Raw genomic sequence first — 17,864 nt, forward strand, 5'->3', positions numbered from 1 at the left:
CATTGATTTTGATTTCATGGGGACTTTAAGCAGCTCATTATGAAACTGAATGTCTCTTACAAAAAAGAAACAGTTGAATTTCTCATAAGATTAAATTTACACAATGCACATCAGAAACCAACTATCTCAGGGAACGTCTATATATCTTTACTATAAATCATAGCTTAATTTTAAATCAGTATGAGAGAGAGAGATTGCTTCATCCATTTAAAACCAGAGTATAAAAGCGAGTGCCAAAGATTCATCTCAGCAACGACTACATTGGGAAATGGCCACTGCAGGGAAGGTTCGTAAACTTGTCTTTTAATTTCTTTTCATTTGTGCTGCAGAGCAGTTAATGCATTTTTAATATGACTTCAGTCCCTTTATACCTTTACGCTCATTTTCATTGACCTATTGATCGCCGGAAAAAAAAGTACAAAGCAAAGACATCTACAGTTAAGTTTAAATAGTATTGTCTGATCAATTTAATGCAATAATAATGATGATGATGATGATGATATAAGACTCAGATGACAGTTAATTATGTGAATAAGGTTTTAAGGTCAAGGACTCTATTCCAAAACTGGTTCAAGACTACATGTCCAGGAAAATAAAGGTTGACGAGTTTAAAACACACAAAATGGATCTGGAGGAGATCAATGATGCCATCAACCTCATGAAAACTGGACAATGGTATATTTCTCGCCTTTTTTTGTTTCTCGAGTTAATCCCGTCATAAGTTTTAACAATTTTTTCTATATTACAGCATTCGGTGCATACTGAATATATCCAAATGGGAAGCTAATTATCTTCACCCAACTTCTAAACCACAGTTTAAGACAGATAGGAATGGATTGCACAGATTTAAAGCAGACAACCTTAATACTATTAATATACTGTGACTATTTCTGAAAGGTGTGGAACTAAAATGATGGATTGAATCTTGTACTCCAGTTCTGCATGGCACAAAATTTAATTGTTTCACCAAAAGCAACAACAATTCAATACAGAGGAACTTCTTGAATTATCTTTTCACCTGCTTTCATAAGTCATTGCTGAAATTGCATTCTGTTGTGACTGCTTGAAGTTTGGCATTTGTTGTACATTAAAAAAACTAACAAGTCCAAATAAAGGAGAAAATATACTTTAATTCAGCTTGAATACTGAAACACTGTAATTGATTCCATGAGATGCATCAAACTGACAAAGAGGCCTGCAACTGTTGACTTTTTGACTTTCGCATTGCTCTTCAAGTGGCATTAAACAACCAAAGACAAACAAAAATCATCTTGTAATTGACTAAGGAGGATGAATGCAGTGAGAGGACATTCAGAAAGGCCATCCTCTCCCCATCACAAAATATTACACCATTGTACCTAACCTAATGTTTCCCTTGGTGACATTTTCACTCAAATTGGATTGATTTAACTACACTGGTGGAAGTTCATGAAAAACATTTGTGTAAATGTTCAATATCATTACGAGGCACTCTTTCAGCTGTAAAGAGTTTCCATATCAATCTTGATTTGATAAGGTTTGGAGAGACTCCACAGGGTTTAATCACATACACTCGTTGCATCTCAAACCTCAACGATGGCTTACAAAACAGACCCGGTACACTGCAACGAGCCAAGGCATACAAACACACTGAAGCAGACTGAGACAGCAAACCTCAAACAGCCAACACACTCTCATAAACACACAGATGCGTACACACAAAACCACTCACGCAGATCCCTCTGCCTTGTAGACAGAGTATGGTGGCACTGAAACCAGGCTAAAGGCCAGTGCCTTTGAATTTGTTCAGATCCAAGCTGATTAATGTGACTGCCAGGTGACACACATTCAAAAGTTACCAAATCTCCATCTCCTGCCCAAATCCACTGATATGGCCACTTGGCCAATCATCTCCTGCCCAACAGAGAACCACAATGTGATTGGCTGATTGGTGATATGGGGCAGAGCTGCTGTATCCTTCACTGCACAACAGGGCTGATGTAACCCCACCATCCTACATTTGGGACAGGAAGTGAGCACGGCCATTATCCTCAAGGCGACGTGTGAGGATCTCACAGCCAGTCTCCGTCACAAGGAGCGTGTGCTCAAACTGGGCCGAGCGTTTGCCGTCACGAGTGACTGCAGTCCAACCATCTGGCCACGTCTCATCTTGCCAACCACCTGCACAGAGCAAAGACTCTTTACTAATCAATTGATTATAATATTTAAATCACACTGACTCTACTTTTTATATATAGTTGTGCGTATGTTGAAGGAATGAAAACTTTTGGAGTTGATGGGTTCACCGATATGTCTGCATGATACACAAGAATACTGTAGGTGTACAAAATAAAATAGTTAAGCAATACCCAACCATTCAAATGTTTTTACGGACAAGATTTTTTGAAAAAAAGTCCCTTATGCTGACCAAGGGCACATTTATTTGAACAAAATATATTAAAACAGTAATATAGTGAAATATTATTATAATTTAAAATAACTAATTTCTATTTTTAATATATTTTAAAATGGAATTCTTCCTGTGATGAGAAAGATGAATTATCAACAATATATTCTGATGAAGCATTTCTTATCATTATTAATGTTGTAAAATAGTTGTGCTGCTTATTATTTTTGTGAAAACCCTAACTTTGACAGCCTTACATTTTAAACACTGTTCTTACCTTCGCAGATCATGGGCTCAATAGTAAACACATGTCCAGGCTTCATCACTCCAACTGCTTTATTCTCTGTAGAAATTCATAAAACAAGGACAGTACAAGCTTTATGAGTGTTTGCAACCTCTGCAGATTGAATCACATCACAGTGTGCAATGTTTGTATCATTCAGACCTAGTCAAACTGGACGAGATGTTACTCACTGGCATAGTGCGGTACGTTTGGTGCCGTGTGGAATAGTTTGTGAATGCCGTGACCACAGTAGCTCCGTACCACAGAGAAACCATTGGCCTGGGCATGCTTCTGAATGATGTTCCCTAGCTCCCGATACCGAATACCAGGCTTTACTAGACAAGACAGCAAAAAAAAAAACCTCAGATCACAACACAGACATCCCACTGTGCAAGTCTGCCCTCTAAAGGTCATTAGTGTACATCACATCAGACTGATGAGATGTACACTACATCACATCATCCAAATAAAATGTCTAATTCACATAGCATGTTTAGAGCTTGTTTGCAAGTAGTTTAATTCTCACCAGAGTCGATGGCTTGCATAAGACATTCATAAGTGGTCTGAACCAATTTCTTGGCTCCCTCATCTACTTCACCCACAAAAAAAGTTTCATTCAGATCTCCATGGTAACCATTGTGGTAAACCGTTATATCGACTGCAGAGGAAAAATAACATATGATTGGTCAGGTGAGCATGTAATATGAAGTGCATATCAACTTAAGTCTGAATGTTTTCCTGTTACACAAAACTACACACAGTGACGCAAAACGATTTGATTATGCATTCAGCTAAGATCATGATCATAAACTGAACAGGAGGAAAAAACATCAGTCTGGACACTGCCAATGCATTTACAGAAAAATAAATGAAAAAAAAAAAAATAAAATAAATAAAAAATCACACAGATCTCGAATGCCTAGTAAATGTGTAGCTGACATATGGACTAAATGTAATATATTTTTAAATTTAGAGGGAGAGTGTGTACATTCTTGTGTATAGTCAAAAATAAGATCTCCTGTGAAATCTTGCAAGTAAGATGCATGTACTATATGTGCACATGCATTCTGATACATACTGTTCAGTATGTCCCCGTCTTGAAGGAGACGGCGGTCAGGTATCCCATGACAGATGACTTCATTAACCGAGGTGCAGCAGGACTTGGGAAAGTTGTAGTAGTTCAGAGGAGAGGGGTAGCAGTTCCTCGCTATACACGCCTTAACCAGTAAACATGGAGACACTACATTGGCATCAACACAACATAACACAATATACAGGCAGCCCTACTCAAACCATAACAAAAGTAGAGTTTATAAGAGCAATCTATGTATTCATTAAGAATATTTTCAAATAAATGTCAAAATTATGCTCTTTTTTCCTAGAAGGAAACTAGCAAAAAGTAGTCCAGCACGAACCATAACGTTTATAGCAGTGGTTCTCAGTCAGTCGTACTTTGAGTCAAAAAGGTAAAGAACCACTGGTTTAGAACAAATAAAAGAGACAAATTTCCATATGAAGGCATCAGCAATGTCACATTTCCCCTTAGCTAACAAGTATTTAAAGAGAAAAGTTTGTGAAGTTTTACCAAATGCACCGCATGGTCGATCTCCTCCGTTGTCATTCCAGGTTTCACCATCATGGCAGCAATGTCAAGTACTTCTCGAGCCAGCTGAAGGATGAAAATGGCACATGTAAATTTCAGAACATCTCCCCTATCTTGATTCCCAAGCAGTGGTTGCATTTTAATTTTGTTTTTTAAATCATTACATAATCTTGCATCAGTCTATCTTGCCGAGTTGTGCATCGCTCAACGATCAGGACATTTAAGAAGAGGATCAAGCATTTGCTATTGCTCGCCCAACACTCAGGAACTTCTTTCAGTTTTTAAGTCTATGCTAAAATCCTATTTATTTGAACAGATGATGTTGGTCAAATAGGTCTATTATACTGCGTTGTAATTTTTTTTATATTTAATACCTTTGTTCTTCTTATACTATGTAAAGCACTTTGGTCAACCCATGGTTGTTTTTAAATGTGCTTAAGAAAGAGTCTTTATAGTCAACAATTCAAATCTCATCTGCTCATGTCATGATAGACACGATAGCCAATTTTTCAGCTGATTTGCATAAAATGTGTGAATTTATCTTGTTTTTCTGAGGTTCTCCCCACACATAAATGACTAATTACATTTTTTTTTAAAAACAAAGGCAGAACAAACAGCAGCAGAGCAATTAGAAGTTAAATGGAGGCAGAACAATGTCTCACCCCATGCATCCTAATTAAATCTATTATATTTGTTTATACATCAGTATTCCTGTTTTTATTTTAGAAACCTTCAAGCTGATTTGCTAAAACTGGTGCATTGCATTACATGAAAGAAATTATAATAATTTACGTTAGTTTATGGGACAAATTCTAATATAGGACAATCTTTCTTGAATTGTATTTTGGATGTTACACACATTAACAGCATAACTCTATTCATTCAGGTACAACACAAAACTAAAGTTAGTTCATTAACTATACAGATTTCTGTATTCTGCATGCAAAGTTATTATTAGTGGAGTTAAGATGTTGATTTACCTTGCAGACAACTCTCATGCCCTCAATCTCTTCAGCGTTGAGGATCTTAATCTGAGACGTCCCTTTCATGGTCTGCTCTGACTCTGACATTCCTGAAAGACGTGATGAATTTGTGAATTGGTGAGCAGTAAAATACACCGATACCCATCTACCCACAAAAGCATCTTACTATCACTCATATATTGACTAGCTCTGCCTACTGACCTTCACCACAACAGAATCTCAACAGCACAGTCTCCAGTCAGCTAATGAAGATCACATAACCACTTCTTAGAGACAAACACACACACACACACGGTCGCTGATCTAGTGAGGTCTAGGACATGACAGTTTGGCAATGTGGTGATCACAGACAGTTCCTGCTGGGGCTGGGCGGTATGACTATATATCGTGTGGCGGTAGAGATAGAGATTTAGTATAGCGACAAAGACACTCTATGGGGCTTTTCATACTACACTTAATCACAGTTTATTATTGTTCTAAGCACTTTTTTTAACCCCAGGTAGAGAAACGTTTCACAAAATGTTTACAAGTGGGGTTAGAGTTGCGTTTTACCCGGGCTCTAGAGCATTGCAGTGCCAAACGTGTACATAATGTTACGGCTAGATGCTGCTTAGCAACAAATAGCCAATTGCATGCCTCATATTCACATGCTTTGGACAGTCACAGAAACACTAGCATAGTATAAACAGTAACGTTTCAGCGTTTGGGGGGAAAAAATGTCAAATAGTGACAGAAAAAGTGTCAACTAGATTGAAGAAAGCATTTCATTCTCACATTTACAATAGGCGAACACTTGATTTTATCGTCGGGAATATATTATATGAGGATGCGAAATGCTAGAGCCTTTCTGTAAACAGTAAAAAGCCCTTATGTAGTAGTAATGCAAAAAGAGATGCATTTAAAAAATATATTTCCATTTTTCATTGAATTCTCAGCAAAAGTCATATAAAGTTTGGTCATATCGCCCACCTCTAGTCCCAGCTGTGTGACGATATCAGCCATGCAGAAACAAACAGAGCCATGCTACTACACAGACACACTCTCGCTCACAAAAATACACTCACACACCCACTGCGGAGCCAACCGCTCCCTGTAATACTATTAAAACAAGAGGACAGCACTGGCTAGACACACATGGGAAGCGACGGGGCTTCATACCTGCCAACAACCCAACCTCTGCAGCTGCAGAGAGCAAGAGAAGAGCTTCAGACACACACTGCAGCAGCCCACCCCCAAACACACACACATACACGGAAATAAATGGTAACGTGTATAGAGTGACTTCAGGACCGTCGCACACGCTCTCACAAAGAAGTGCAATTGAATGAACTGTTAAAAATGGGCACATATTCCTGACCTAACCAACCAGGGGATGCTTTTGAAGACATTCAGGCTTTTTCAATACATCACTATTATGCTGTTTAGAAAAGCCAGGGGCAGGAGACTCAAGGATGAGCTAATTAACAGAGGAATGAGAGGCTGTAACTATAGGAGCCTAAAACCAACTAATCACCAATGTAATGGTTACTTACGGGAAGACTCTGCAGCATCCGTTAATGAGGGACAAATGAGCATTTATTCACAATAAACAGAGATTCATGATTCATTCTTAAAGTGCACATTGAAGGTTCATTTTTGTAAATCGTTTCTATTTTGTTTTAGTTGTTCTTGTTGCTTTTCTGCAACAGATGAATAAAAATGTATTCGTTTTTATGTTTAATTCATAGATATTTCTAGTTTGCGGGAGTACCACGAATCGTTTTATTCTCCCTCAACCCGAACGCAGAGTAAGTGCATTACCGCCCGCGCTCCCTCTTATGACGCCATCACCTAGTTACTGTAAAAAAACATGCAAACTTTGAAGAAACCCCAATAAATTTCATAAAATTTTAACTCATTTTAAGACAGAACCTTATAAATATATACATATTGAGCACTTTAGTTCACAAATTAATTGGTTGTGGTGGTTAACCTGCAATTTACACTTTAAAGACGTGTACCATCTATCATTGTTTGAAAAATCGTTTCATCATGAACATCATTTACAGGGACCCCAAAAAGTATTCAAACACTTAAGTCACACTTAAAGGTGAATTGTGTATATTTAGGAGGATCTGTTGACAGAAATGCAATATCATGTACATAACTATGTTTTCAGTGGTGTACCTTACATAATGAACTGTTATTTTTATTAACTTAGAATGATCCATGTACATTCATCGCAGGTCTCCTTACATTAAAATAGCCAGTTAACTTAAACGGGGACACTACTACAGAGCACGTTTCGTCACTTTGTCACATGTTGTTCTTCGTGCAAAGAAACTAGCTAAAGACAAATAAAACACTGACACATTGATGAACAAGTAACAATAATATTTGCAATAAAATATAATTTCACTGAATAATTAAGCAAACAATTTCTTAATTGATCTTTGTAAAGATCTAATTGTGTAACTGGCTACTCTCTGCTGTCTGCAATGACGACATCTTTTCCTGTCGGCCACCGTATCTTCTGTTGGTTGCAATTCACAACCTCATCACTAGGTGCGCTAAAAATTACACACTGCACCTTTAAACACGTCTGCGTTTCATTACATTAAATAAAAATAACAGAGTGGCTTCTGCAAACAAATAAAACCACACCTTTTCAAAGACCTTCCTGTTTTCATGGTTCTCAGACACACTAGCATAGTAACTAGAAGGTTATAGATAATCTATAATTTTTATGAACCCACTAACGTTTAAAAGTTTGAGGTCTTTGTGATTTCTTGTGAATTCAAATTTACTGAGCAAGAATTAATTAATCAAAAGTCACAGCAATTTATGTTACAAAAGTTTTTTATCTCAAATAAATGCTGTTTTTTTAAACTTTCTGTTCAACAAAAAATCCTGAAAAACATGCATCAGTATTCAAAATAATATGAACAATTAATAATAAACATTTGATAATATGAACAAATGTTTTTTGAGCAACAAATCAGCATATTAGAATAATTTCTGAAGGATCATGTGACACCAAAGACAGCAGTAATGCTGAAAATTCAGCTTTGCGTCACAGGAATAAATTGCGTTTTAAATTATATGAAAATGGAAAACATTAAAAAGGAAAAAAAGTTAATTTTTTAACCATGCATTTGGCCTCATTTTCTCACTTCCCAATAGCAAACACAAGATTCCGAGTTTATTCAACTCCAAATCCTAATAATACAGATGATACACCAATGAAATACCAATCAAAACACAGAGTTAGAGTTTTCAGTAAACAGAGGTTACTCTTGCACATCTACTGTAGATGTGTATATACAATAAACAGAGGTTTAATGTGGTCAGAATAGGTGCACATTTGCAGCAAACATTCTGCAGAGATGGAGAGTGAGAACATTAGTTTAAAAGCTTTTATATCAGTGGCATATTGCAAGGTTCAAAAGTTTAAACTTCATACAGGCGTATCAAACAGGGCAGCCGGTCAGAATAGTGCAATGACTCAAATGAAGGGCTTGGGGCAAGAAAGCTAGTCTAGGTTAGAGAAGTCAATTTGAGTGTTGTGGAGCATAATTTACAAAATGAGGTCAAATGTATGTGTGAAGGGTTTTGCAATCTTACCCAAAGGATGATCTGCATAGTCTGGTCTCTGGATGTTGCTAGGAACAAGTCGCATGGGTGTCTGAAAACAACCAAAAAAAATTGAAAACCCCCAAAAGAGAGCCGTACCATGCAGAAGAAAAGCATCATATGAGTGAATGTGGTGCAAATTCAATGCAATTTTTATGATGTCTGTGCTCGTCCGTTTCTAGTCTGCTGTGCCCTTACCAGTGGATAGTGGGGTCGTAGTTTACCAGTGTATCTGTACCCAGGCCACGGGTCTGTGTTGATTTCTTTCTCCACACAGTTCTTTCCCTCATCGTTTACTTTGTCCTCCTCTACAAATAAAACACCAGACATTAATGATGGCATTAAGCAAGACTGGATTTGTCTGGACTATAGAGAATACAAAATGCAGAATTGAACATCACTCATGAACAGCGAGAGTGAATAAAACACACATACTTGCTTTTTTGTGGAGCAGTTTGTGGGTGGCCCAGCTGCCTTTGAAACATTCCTGAAAACATACAAGAACTTTTTTGAGTAAAAGAAGTTATTACTCAAACAATTTCACTTCTTAAAGGCCCTCAAAATTTAAGTTTCTATTAACGTTGATGTATTTGCTAGTGTCAAAATTACACTATATTATATACATCTATATAATTATAATGATCAAAAGAGACAGTGATGACATTTGTTACAATTTTTTTTACTTTCTATTCATTAAAGATATCACAAAAATATTAAGCAACAAAATGGTTTTCAACATCAATAATAAGCAATTTCTTGAGCACCAAATCAGTCCGGATTTCTGAAGGATCATGTGAAAATGAAGACTTGTACACATATTATAAGAATATACAGTCATTTTCAACTATTATAGATACAACTATAATATTAGAAAAGTTCATTTAAATTGTAATATTTTGCAACATTATTATATTTTTGATTAACTAAATGCAGCCTTGATGAACATAAAAGACCTCTTTAAAAAAAAAGAAAGAATTTTTTTTAATCTTACAGTCCCTAAACTTTTGAATGGTAGTGAATATTATAGCATTTAAAATGTAACATTCTCTTCCAGTAAACAGATCAAATATTATGATTGAGTGATGGTCTTGCAATGAATATAACCGGAATATCCAAATTATTGTCCAAAAATGACACCCAAATCACAATCCTCTTGTTTTAAAGTAAAGGCTTTTTAAATGCCTAGCTTTCTGTTTGATAAGGAAGTACATACACACAGTAAACTGTGTTTATCATGTAATTTCATGGGTTTTTAATCAAATAAAAAAAAAAATCATGATAATGATGTTACTCAACTGTTACATTGAATCATACTATCATACTAATTACAGGCGAGTTGAATCATGTACTTTAGCAAAATTAGAAATAAAAGCTCAGCACTTCTCCATATTAAAGTATGACAGTGAGAGCTCATACAAAATCTCGTCATCACTGACTCGCCCTTATGCTGTTCCAAACCTTTATGATTTAGAACCACATAGAACAACATAGAACCTAATTGACTTTGAGTGCATGAAAAAAAAATGTTTCCACAGAGGAATTTCATACAATCTTAGAATTACATAAAAGGGTGAATTATAGCGCTGCAAATGTGGACGTTTGAGCATTTTTTAAAACCCAGTGAGCTGCCAACCAGGACAGCATTTTTTTCCATCATGGCAATGTAGCAGTTCACTAGTATTTGAGACATAGGAGAGCCCAGCAAATCATACGAGGATGACGAGGGTCAGGGTTAAATCTACACTCCCTTATAGATTACACAGATTTATGCATCATGTTGTCATGTACCTTTAGAGAATACGGGGCTGGTATGATTTAGCAACTGAGCAGCAAGCGGGCCACGCTGAGCTGAAGTCATTTAAAGCACGTTGAGCAGAGAAACACCTCGCTAATTTACATTTTCACTCCGTGTTAGGGTTTAACATCTCAGACTAATATGTCATCCCGAAAAACACCATGGACAAAACTTTAATGCAAACGTCAAAGCTCAAAGCAAGGGCTAAAGTGGCTGTTTGTGATGTACAGTACGACAGCTAGCTAGCTAATGCTGAGCTCAAGACCCGTAGGCCGGCAAGCGTGACATGCGCTACAAAACCCAAGAGCTTCGCTTGTTTCTTAATCCAAAGTGTCAGAGCTTCACCTGAGAGCAAAAGTATGAGCCTTGAATTCCGAGTTTGATGCAGGTGGGACACTGGAGCTTAGCTTCGCTGGAGCAGCCTTCCGTCTCGCACTCCCGTGTGTCCACCGTCGCCATGCTTCTACTGCTGTCGGTCAGAGGAGAGAGAGAGAGAGCGAGAGCGAGAGCTGCTGCTGTCTCTACCGCTGCAGTCATCCGAGATCAGACTCAGAGGGAGGGACTCCAACACCACCTTGTGCATCATGTCAAAAAAAAAATGTGTGTTAATTTATTTCAACTTATTGCAGCCAAAATTATTAACCACATGTTGTCATTGTAAAGTTAGTTCGAATATTTCTTCTCCAACTACTAAAATTGTTTCACAAGAAGCTAAAGTATCACACACGAATACCGGAATGGAGTTTAGTGTATGAGTGGAGCCACAGAGACCTAACGTTACCCAGCTCCGCTCAAAACCTTCTGTAATCACGCCGCCGTAGTTCCACTACAGGTTATCTTTTTCCCATTCCTCTCTCGAATAACAAGAGAAAAACAGCTCTTAGCTGTTCTGTAAAAAAAAAAAAAAAAAAATTCTTTAATGTGTAGAGCTTGTTTTGTGTTAGACAAGGCTTTGGGGTATTTAGAAGCAACTAAAAATCCTTATCCTTTAATACTTGTCCGCGTGTGTTCAACAAATTAACGCCCCCTATAGGTGAACCATTGGAATTTTTAAATGCCGATTTTCAATGACAACAAAGCCTTAGGTGTGTTCGACTTGAAGAGGCGCTGTGCAGACAGACATCAAAGTACCGTGTGAGTGATTCGAAAGGATCGCTCTCGTTGTAATTTTATGTCATACACTTATCGGTCTGTGCAGCACTGCTTTAAGTAGAACACACCTCTTGTTTTCTAAAATCCTGTGACTGGGCTGGTTCGAAACAAGCTCGGAACCAATGATCCAAACAAATATTTGCATAATCTATTATTTTTAAAAGTGGCCTTCATAGCTTCAGGCTAAATTATAGGATTCCAATGGCGAGAGAAAACACTAAAGATGGAACAGTAATTGCTTAGCAATATTGGAATTTTGCATTGGCTATATTCAATTTGCTAGCAAACATTATATCGGTCCATTATATGCATTAAATTGTCCATTAGAAAACACATTATTTAAATTTAATTGAATGCATCTTCCATTTTATTTATTATTATTGTAAAGCATGTTTCTTTACTTCACTGACTACAGGTGTTGATCTGCTCCAGAGTAATCTGAACTAATCCTTTTAGACTTTGTCTTAATCTACGACGGCGTTTGGGAATGTCACACTCGTGCTCAGACTCCTGCCCTTTCCTAACAGTAGTGTATGAGGTCCTTTATGTCTCTTAGAGCAATGCATCCAGTTCTTCTATATGCAGACCTCACTCTGTGCTTGGCGTTGGTGGTCCGTGCACAGAGTCCATCATGCCCGTCTCTGTGCACCTATGTGCTCCATGATCGCAGCAACTCCAAAGGACTCAGGTAGTTTTTTCTGTAATCTTTTTGCCTGGTCAAGTCTTTGATCCTAAATTCACAAGCTCTCTCCTTTACTCTTTTGTTGTCTTGTTACAGGTTTCTTGCAATATGTCATAGTGTGAGACAGGTGTATTCATAATTTTAGAGGAAATACTATATGTGAGCACATTGTACACAGTCAGAAAAATACGTAGAAAAAACAGATAATGTCTTGACAGAAAATTACTAGTATGTTTCCTGTTAAGTTTTAAGACATTTCATTCAACACTAAAACAGAGCAAAATGCACAATACTATAAACACCCAAACATTTTTTTACTTATAAAGGCCAATTTATCTTATCTTATCAATTTATCTTATATTGCAATATGATAAATTATCCTGGCTAATGCTGTAACCACTTTTAAATGCAATTTTTTAGTGTTGGGTTGCTGAGTATAAACAGGTTGTTTCTGCAGTCCACACAACAAAGGATAATCAGATTTTAATATTTTATTTACGTAGGAAATATTTTGACCACACACACATGGGCCTATATACATTAACTTTAATGTATATTTATATTATTAATCTATTTATATATTATGTTTTGTGTTTTTCTCAGAACTGTGCTCTGTAAGAACCCAGCCTTGACTGCCATTCCAATTGACTTGCCATCTGATACTGTCAAATTTCGCCTAGAGCGCACTTCCGTTTCCAGGATCTTTAGAGGTGCTTTCTCTGCCATGCCAGAACTGCTTTATTTGTGGCTTACATACAACTCCATTACCATTCTACATCCAAGGAGTTTTACAAACCTGTCTTCCCTTCATGAGTTACGATTGGACGGGAACCTTTTGTCCACTTTCCCCTGGGAGGGACTCAGAGACGTGCCCCGCCTCCGAACACTTGGACTTCACAATAACCGCCTGGCACGAATCCCACCCCTGGCTGCGCGTTACCTTGGCAATGTGACTTATCTGGACCTCTCGAGTAACAGGCTAAGCACCCTTCCCAATGATCTGACTGCTCTCTGGCCGCTCAGTGACGCCACTCAAAGCCAGCGCTCAGTGGTTCTAGGTGAAACATAAAGAGGAGACACCACACTATAGATCTTTTGTTGATCTGTAGGGTCATATCTAGAAGAATGCCATTGTACGTTACTGATGATAACTGAATCTACGTCAGTGATCTGCATATGGTACTATGTATATAGTGCACCAAGTTTCAAGTTTGTCTACTACTGTACCTACCTACTGTACCAGTATGCCAAAATAAATAGGATTTTATTTTAGCACATAATAATCCAACACACCCTGATTGGCGCTCATATAAATACTAGACAAACTGTTCCACACACACATCGACACCACCAAAGTCAGTGAAACCAAATTAAGTCATGAATGTCTTACGTTAATGAAATATTTACCCAACCTGAGTGGTGTAGCCTACATAGACACATGTGTGATATCTAAGTGCGATCTGAGAGTTTTCAGCCTTTCAATGGCTCACGCTGTTAGTAACTAAAGCCCTGGAGAGAACAGTTTATGTAATCAGTGCATACCTCTGAAGACTCAATGTGTCATCACGTCACCCTTCATCCATTTCATTCCTCTCACAGGTCTTCAGGATAACCCCTGGGTGTGTGACTGTAGGCTTTCCACCTTGCTTGACATTAGTAAAGCCCCGGAATCCTCTCTGGTCCTGTTGGATCGGTTCCTGACCTGTAGTGGACCGCCAGATCTCGCTGGAGTTCCCTTTCAGAGTGTGGAGCTCACTCGCTGCCGCAGGCCCTTCGCGGTGACCTCTGCTACAAAGATCACAGCTTTACTGGGTAGCAATGTTCTACTTCGCTGTGATGCAACAGGATACCCGACTCCAACAATTATGTGGATAAAATCTGCCAGACCCATCCTTTATAACCAAGGTATCTTCTTGTACACTCATGTAGCATATTTTCTATACACAAGAGTTGTTATTGTTGAATTAATGTTTATTTAAATAAAGCTGAAATAAATTAAAATCTAAATATTAGATGAAAGAACAAAAATCAGAAATGTTTCCATTGGCATCAACTTAATAACATAAGATTAAGTTGAAGCTCATTAAAAATATTTTTAAAAACTAATAAAAATGACAAAAGCACATAACAAAATGACTAAAATTAAAATATACAAAATAAAAGTACTATAATAATACTAAATAACAGTTTTGTCTCTTTCTCTGGTATACAGTAACTTATGTGTCTTTCTTGTTTTATTTTTACTTTTATAAAAAAAAAAACAAGTTTAGAATTAAGAAGTATAAAACAGAAAAGTTAGCACTTAAAATGAACAAATTTGTGAAACTAAATTCAATACATTCTGAAATTTGGTCATTTTTCAGTTGAACTTTTCACTTAGATTGTTATGCTGATTAAATATTAACCTAATGGAAAATTTGGTAACACAATACAGTAAGTTTTGACTAGTCAACATGAAATAACAATACTTCTACAGCATTTATTAATCTTAGGTCTCAGCATTTACTAATATGTCAGATCAAAAGTTGTATCTGTTAAATGAATGTTTAAGGTTAAAAGATGCTGTAAAATATATTGCTATTTCATGCTATTTAATGCATTACCTTATGTTAACAAATGAGACTTTATTTTATAAATTTAGACTGTTAGATTTGTGAATTACAATTTAGTTGGTGATCTCTGAGTTTTAAACTATATTCTCCTTTATTTTAAGCTTGTTGCAAGCAGATGCAAAGCAGCATTGACTCCGAAAGATTGCCCAGAAAACTTTCTGGCTGTAAGTTACCTTTAGAACTTTGTCACACTTAATGGTGCAGTAAGCGATTTCTGAGGAACGCAGTTGGAAAGTGGATCAGACCCAGCGCCACAACACACTTGTCAATCAGCAGTAGGGGGCGTGTCCACTCATGTTAGGTACAGGAGAGAGAGCGTGAGCAAGAGGGAAATTTGAAGAAAGACTGTATAGGAGATGACTGAGAGACATTACAAAAGAGAAAAGGTCAGAGGAATATCACTGGAAAAGAAGGGTTATGATCAGGCAAGAGCTTTTGGACCTGCATTCAAGGAGCAAAATGAACCTTTGGTCTAATAACACATTGGCACCAAGTCGACCGTCCTCTGAGATTTGTTTTCATGATAATCGAATGCAAAGAGTTTTAGCCAAAGATGGCTCCTGCCTGTATACGTGAAGTGGACTGTCTTTATAAAGTATCGTCTTATTAAACTGTCTGTACTACTTACAAAGTTCTCAATGCTTTAGTTTGCATGTAGGGACCCTCATTATGTTACTGTGTTTGTGTGGGGCTATTTTGAGCCTTGTTAGTGGTATTAACAAGCGATTTTTATTTTTCATTACTCTTTGCCCTAATAGCGTTTTACATTCGATTATCATGAAAACAAATCTCAGAGAACGGTTGACTAGGTACCAATGTGTTATTAGACCAAAGGTTTGTTTTGCGCCAGAGTTGAAAAGCTTTCTAGCGCCGGAGAGACCTAAGTGGGAAGGCCTGAAAATGGATGCCGAGGTTGCGTTGTTTCTGCTCCATACATGAGTAACTGGTTTTGCTATTCTCAGAACCAAGATATGCTGTTTTTCTTATGTTATATCTATGGTAACAGAACGCAGCAAACTCTTGTATAGACTTTTGTGTGCTGTATGTTTATTTTTTGTTCTTCCTTGTCTTTAGTTTACCCTCTTCGCTTTATTTTGCTTCACTTTTGATATGATAAAGAGACAGACACCCACTTTTGCATTGCATGATAGTGCATTTTGGGGGCAGAGCAATGAAGGGAGGGGTGCGTTTGTTTGGGTTGATTTCAAATATAAACAGTGTGTCTCAGAAATCGTTTACCTGTGCACTTGGTTTTTAAACCTATTCGTGTTTAAATATTTCCCTTCAAAGCACATTGGTGCACATATTTTACCAATTTATCAGCCAGTGAACTGTCATGTAAGTGAGTGTTATCTTAATTCACCTGATTTAATGTCTGATCATTGCCTGCAGATGTACATGAGTCTCCACGTGTGGGAATCCGTTGGTCGGCGGTCAGTCTTAATGGAATATCCTATAGAGATGGAGGGGAGTACCGATGCAGAGCACAAAACATGGCAGGGATATCAGAGGCCATTGTCAGTCTGAATGTGGTCGGAATAATGGTGGATTACGCAAACTCAAAAAACTCAAGTCAACAGCAAAGAGTTGCAAAATCAGACTATTCACAGAGGAAACCCAAACAGAAATCCAAGGCGATACCTTCTTTGTTACCTCGAAACATGACTGGAAAGCCCTCCCTTCCAAAGAGAGTCATAAAAATCCCCAAAGCCAGCAGAGACAAAATGAAAAGGGACAGGACAGCTGTACAGAACCTGTCACAGAAACACTTTTTGATCGCTTCTGAAAATCCACTTCACAAAAAACAAACACCTCATGTCTCCATGTTAATTCTCACCTGATGCATTTAAATGTGTACTTTCAAGAAGTTTCTTTTTTCATATGAATGAGCTTGTATATTTCAATAAAAGGTTACTTTTTGGGGCATTGCACAGCCATGACCACCAGATGGCAGCTCTAAACTAAAGACACTTCACAACAAAAGCAGTATGTTTATTTAAAGTAAACGTACACTTAAAAATTAATTGAAATTGTACTTTTGTAAAGCATGTTAATGTGATGTTCCCTCACATGAAACTCTAATCATACCAGTAGCCTAATAAAAGTCACAATCTAATTGAAGAATCTATGGTGAATAATATTACTGGAATAGGCCTACATCAAGTAGTGATACATACAATGAAGTACAGACAAAGAAGGCTATATAAAATAGGCTACCTCTTCTGTAATATATGGCTCGACAGATCTAAGCTAACTTAGTAGTTGTTGATTAAAATTTTAAGCCAGTATCTGTGCAACTAAGGGTGTGAAAATTTAGCTGATCTAATTTCTTCTGAAATTACCTTTATATTGGGTCGAATAAAGGGTGACGAAATTCTGTGAGATTATTCATCTTAATATCTGTAAAAGCTTATTGTCTTCCTCAGAGCATCGATCCATTATTTCTACTCTTTTTTTATTATATCTCACAGACTTTATTTCCCATCTTGTTCTAGTTAGTAATTGCCCATGTGATCCCAGTCTTGTTTTTTCTCCTGTGATTTTTTTTTTCTGCTCAAGATTTTCATCTCCAGCTTCCCTGCATTTATAAGTTTCAGTCATTTATGTATAGTTTTCTTTTAATTCATAGCTGTTTTTACATCAGATTTTCTTTAGCCTCTTGTTACATTTATTATTTTGTCTTGTCTGTCTGTTATCTTCTTGTGTCTTGTCTTGTTCATTATGAGTGTTCGTTCCTGCCCTGTATCCTGAGATTT

The 17,864-nt window shown here is 37.2% G+C and overlaps 2 protein-coding genes across 3 annotated transcripts; one reads left to right on the forward strand and one right to left on the reverse strand.

The window, feature by feature from the left end:
- Nucleotides 1-931: 931 nt before the first annotated feature.
- Nucleotides 932-13,381, reverse strand: metap1 (methionyl aminopeptidase 1). Of its 2 annotated transcripts, XM_039672149.2 has the most exons (13): nucleotides 13,293-13,381; nucleotides 11,008-11,236; nucleotides 9,303-9,354; nucleotides 9,066-9,175; nucleotides 8,859-8,919; nucleotides 6,414-6,437; nucleotides 5,253-5,344; nucleotides 4,255-4,338; nucleotides 3,748-3,886; nucleotides 3,196-3,327; nucleotides 2,861-3,004; nucleotides 2,664-2,729; nucleotides 932-2,160 (listed from the first exon to the last, which is right to left on the reverse strand). In XM_039672149.2, exons 2-13 carry the CDS (start codon nucleotides 11,197-11,199, stop codon nucleotides 1,994-1,996), a joined length of 1,263 nt encoding a protein of 420 aa, XP_039528083.2. In that variant the 5' UTR covers nucleotides 11,200-11,236; nucleotides 13,293-13,381; the 3' UTR covers nucleotides 932-1,993. The 2 variants fall into 2 exon arrangements, with proteins under 2 accessions (XP_039528083.2, XP_039528084.2); XM_039672150.2 differs by lacking the exon at nucleotides 6,414-6,437.
- Nucleotides 11,587-17,455, forward strand: lrit3b (leucine-rich repeat, immunoglobulin-like and transmembrane domains 3b). Its single transcript, XM_089116920.1, has 5 exons — nucleotides 11,587-12,502; nucleotides 13,100-13,554; nucleotides 14,096-14,401; nucleotides 15,210-15,272; nucleotides 16,501-17,455. The coding sequence occupies exons 1-5, from the start codon at nucleotides 12,348-12,350 to the stop codon at nucleotides 16,947-16,949; spliced, it is 1,428 nt and encodes a 475-aa protein (XP_088973046.1). The 5' UTR covers nucleotides 11,587-12,347; the 3' UTR covers nucleotides 16,950-17,455.
- The last annotated feature ends 409 nt before the right edge of the window (nucleotides 17,456-17,864 follow it).

Source organism: Pimephales promelas, chromosome 11, assembly GCF_988280905.1.
Source record: "Pimephales promelas chromosome 11, fPimPro1.hap1.1, whole genome shotgun sequence".
Classification (NCBI taxonomy): domain Eukaryota; kingdom Metazoa; phylum Chordata; class Actinopteri; order Cypriniformes; family Leuciscidae; genus Pimephales; species Pimephales promelas.

Excerpts from the sequence above, each read along its gene's own strand:
- lrit3b (XM_089116920.1), top strand. The coding sequence starts at position 12,348 with ATGAGGTCCTTTATGTCTCTTAGAGCAATGCATCCAGTTCTTCTATAT. Across the intron at positions 12,503-13,099 it reads AGCAACTCCAAAGGACTCAG|AACTGTGCTCTGTAAGAACC; the intron begins GTAGTTTTTTCT and ends TGTTTTTCTCAG. Across the intron at positions 14,402-15,209 it reads ACCCATCCTTTATAACCAAG|CTTGTTGCAAGCAGATGCAA; the intron begins GTATCTTCTTGT and ends CTTTATTTTAAG.
- metap1 (XM_039672149.2), bottom strand. The coding sequence starts at position 11,199 with ATGACTGCAGCGGTAGAGACAGCAGCAGCTCTCGCTCTCGCTCTCTCT. Across the intron at positions 9,355-11,007 it reads GCTCATACTTTTGCTCTCAG|GAATGTTTCAAAGGCAGCTG; the intron begins GTGAAGCTCTGA and ends GTATGTTTTCAG. Across the intron at positions 5,345-6,413 it reads AGAGGTTGGGTTGTTGGCAG|GAATGTCAGAGTCAGAGCAG; the intron begins GTATGAAGCCCC and ends CACGTCTTTCAG.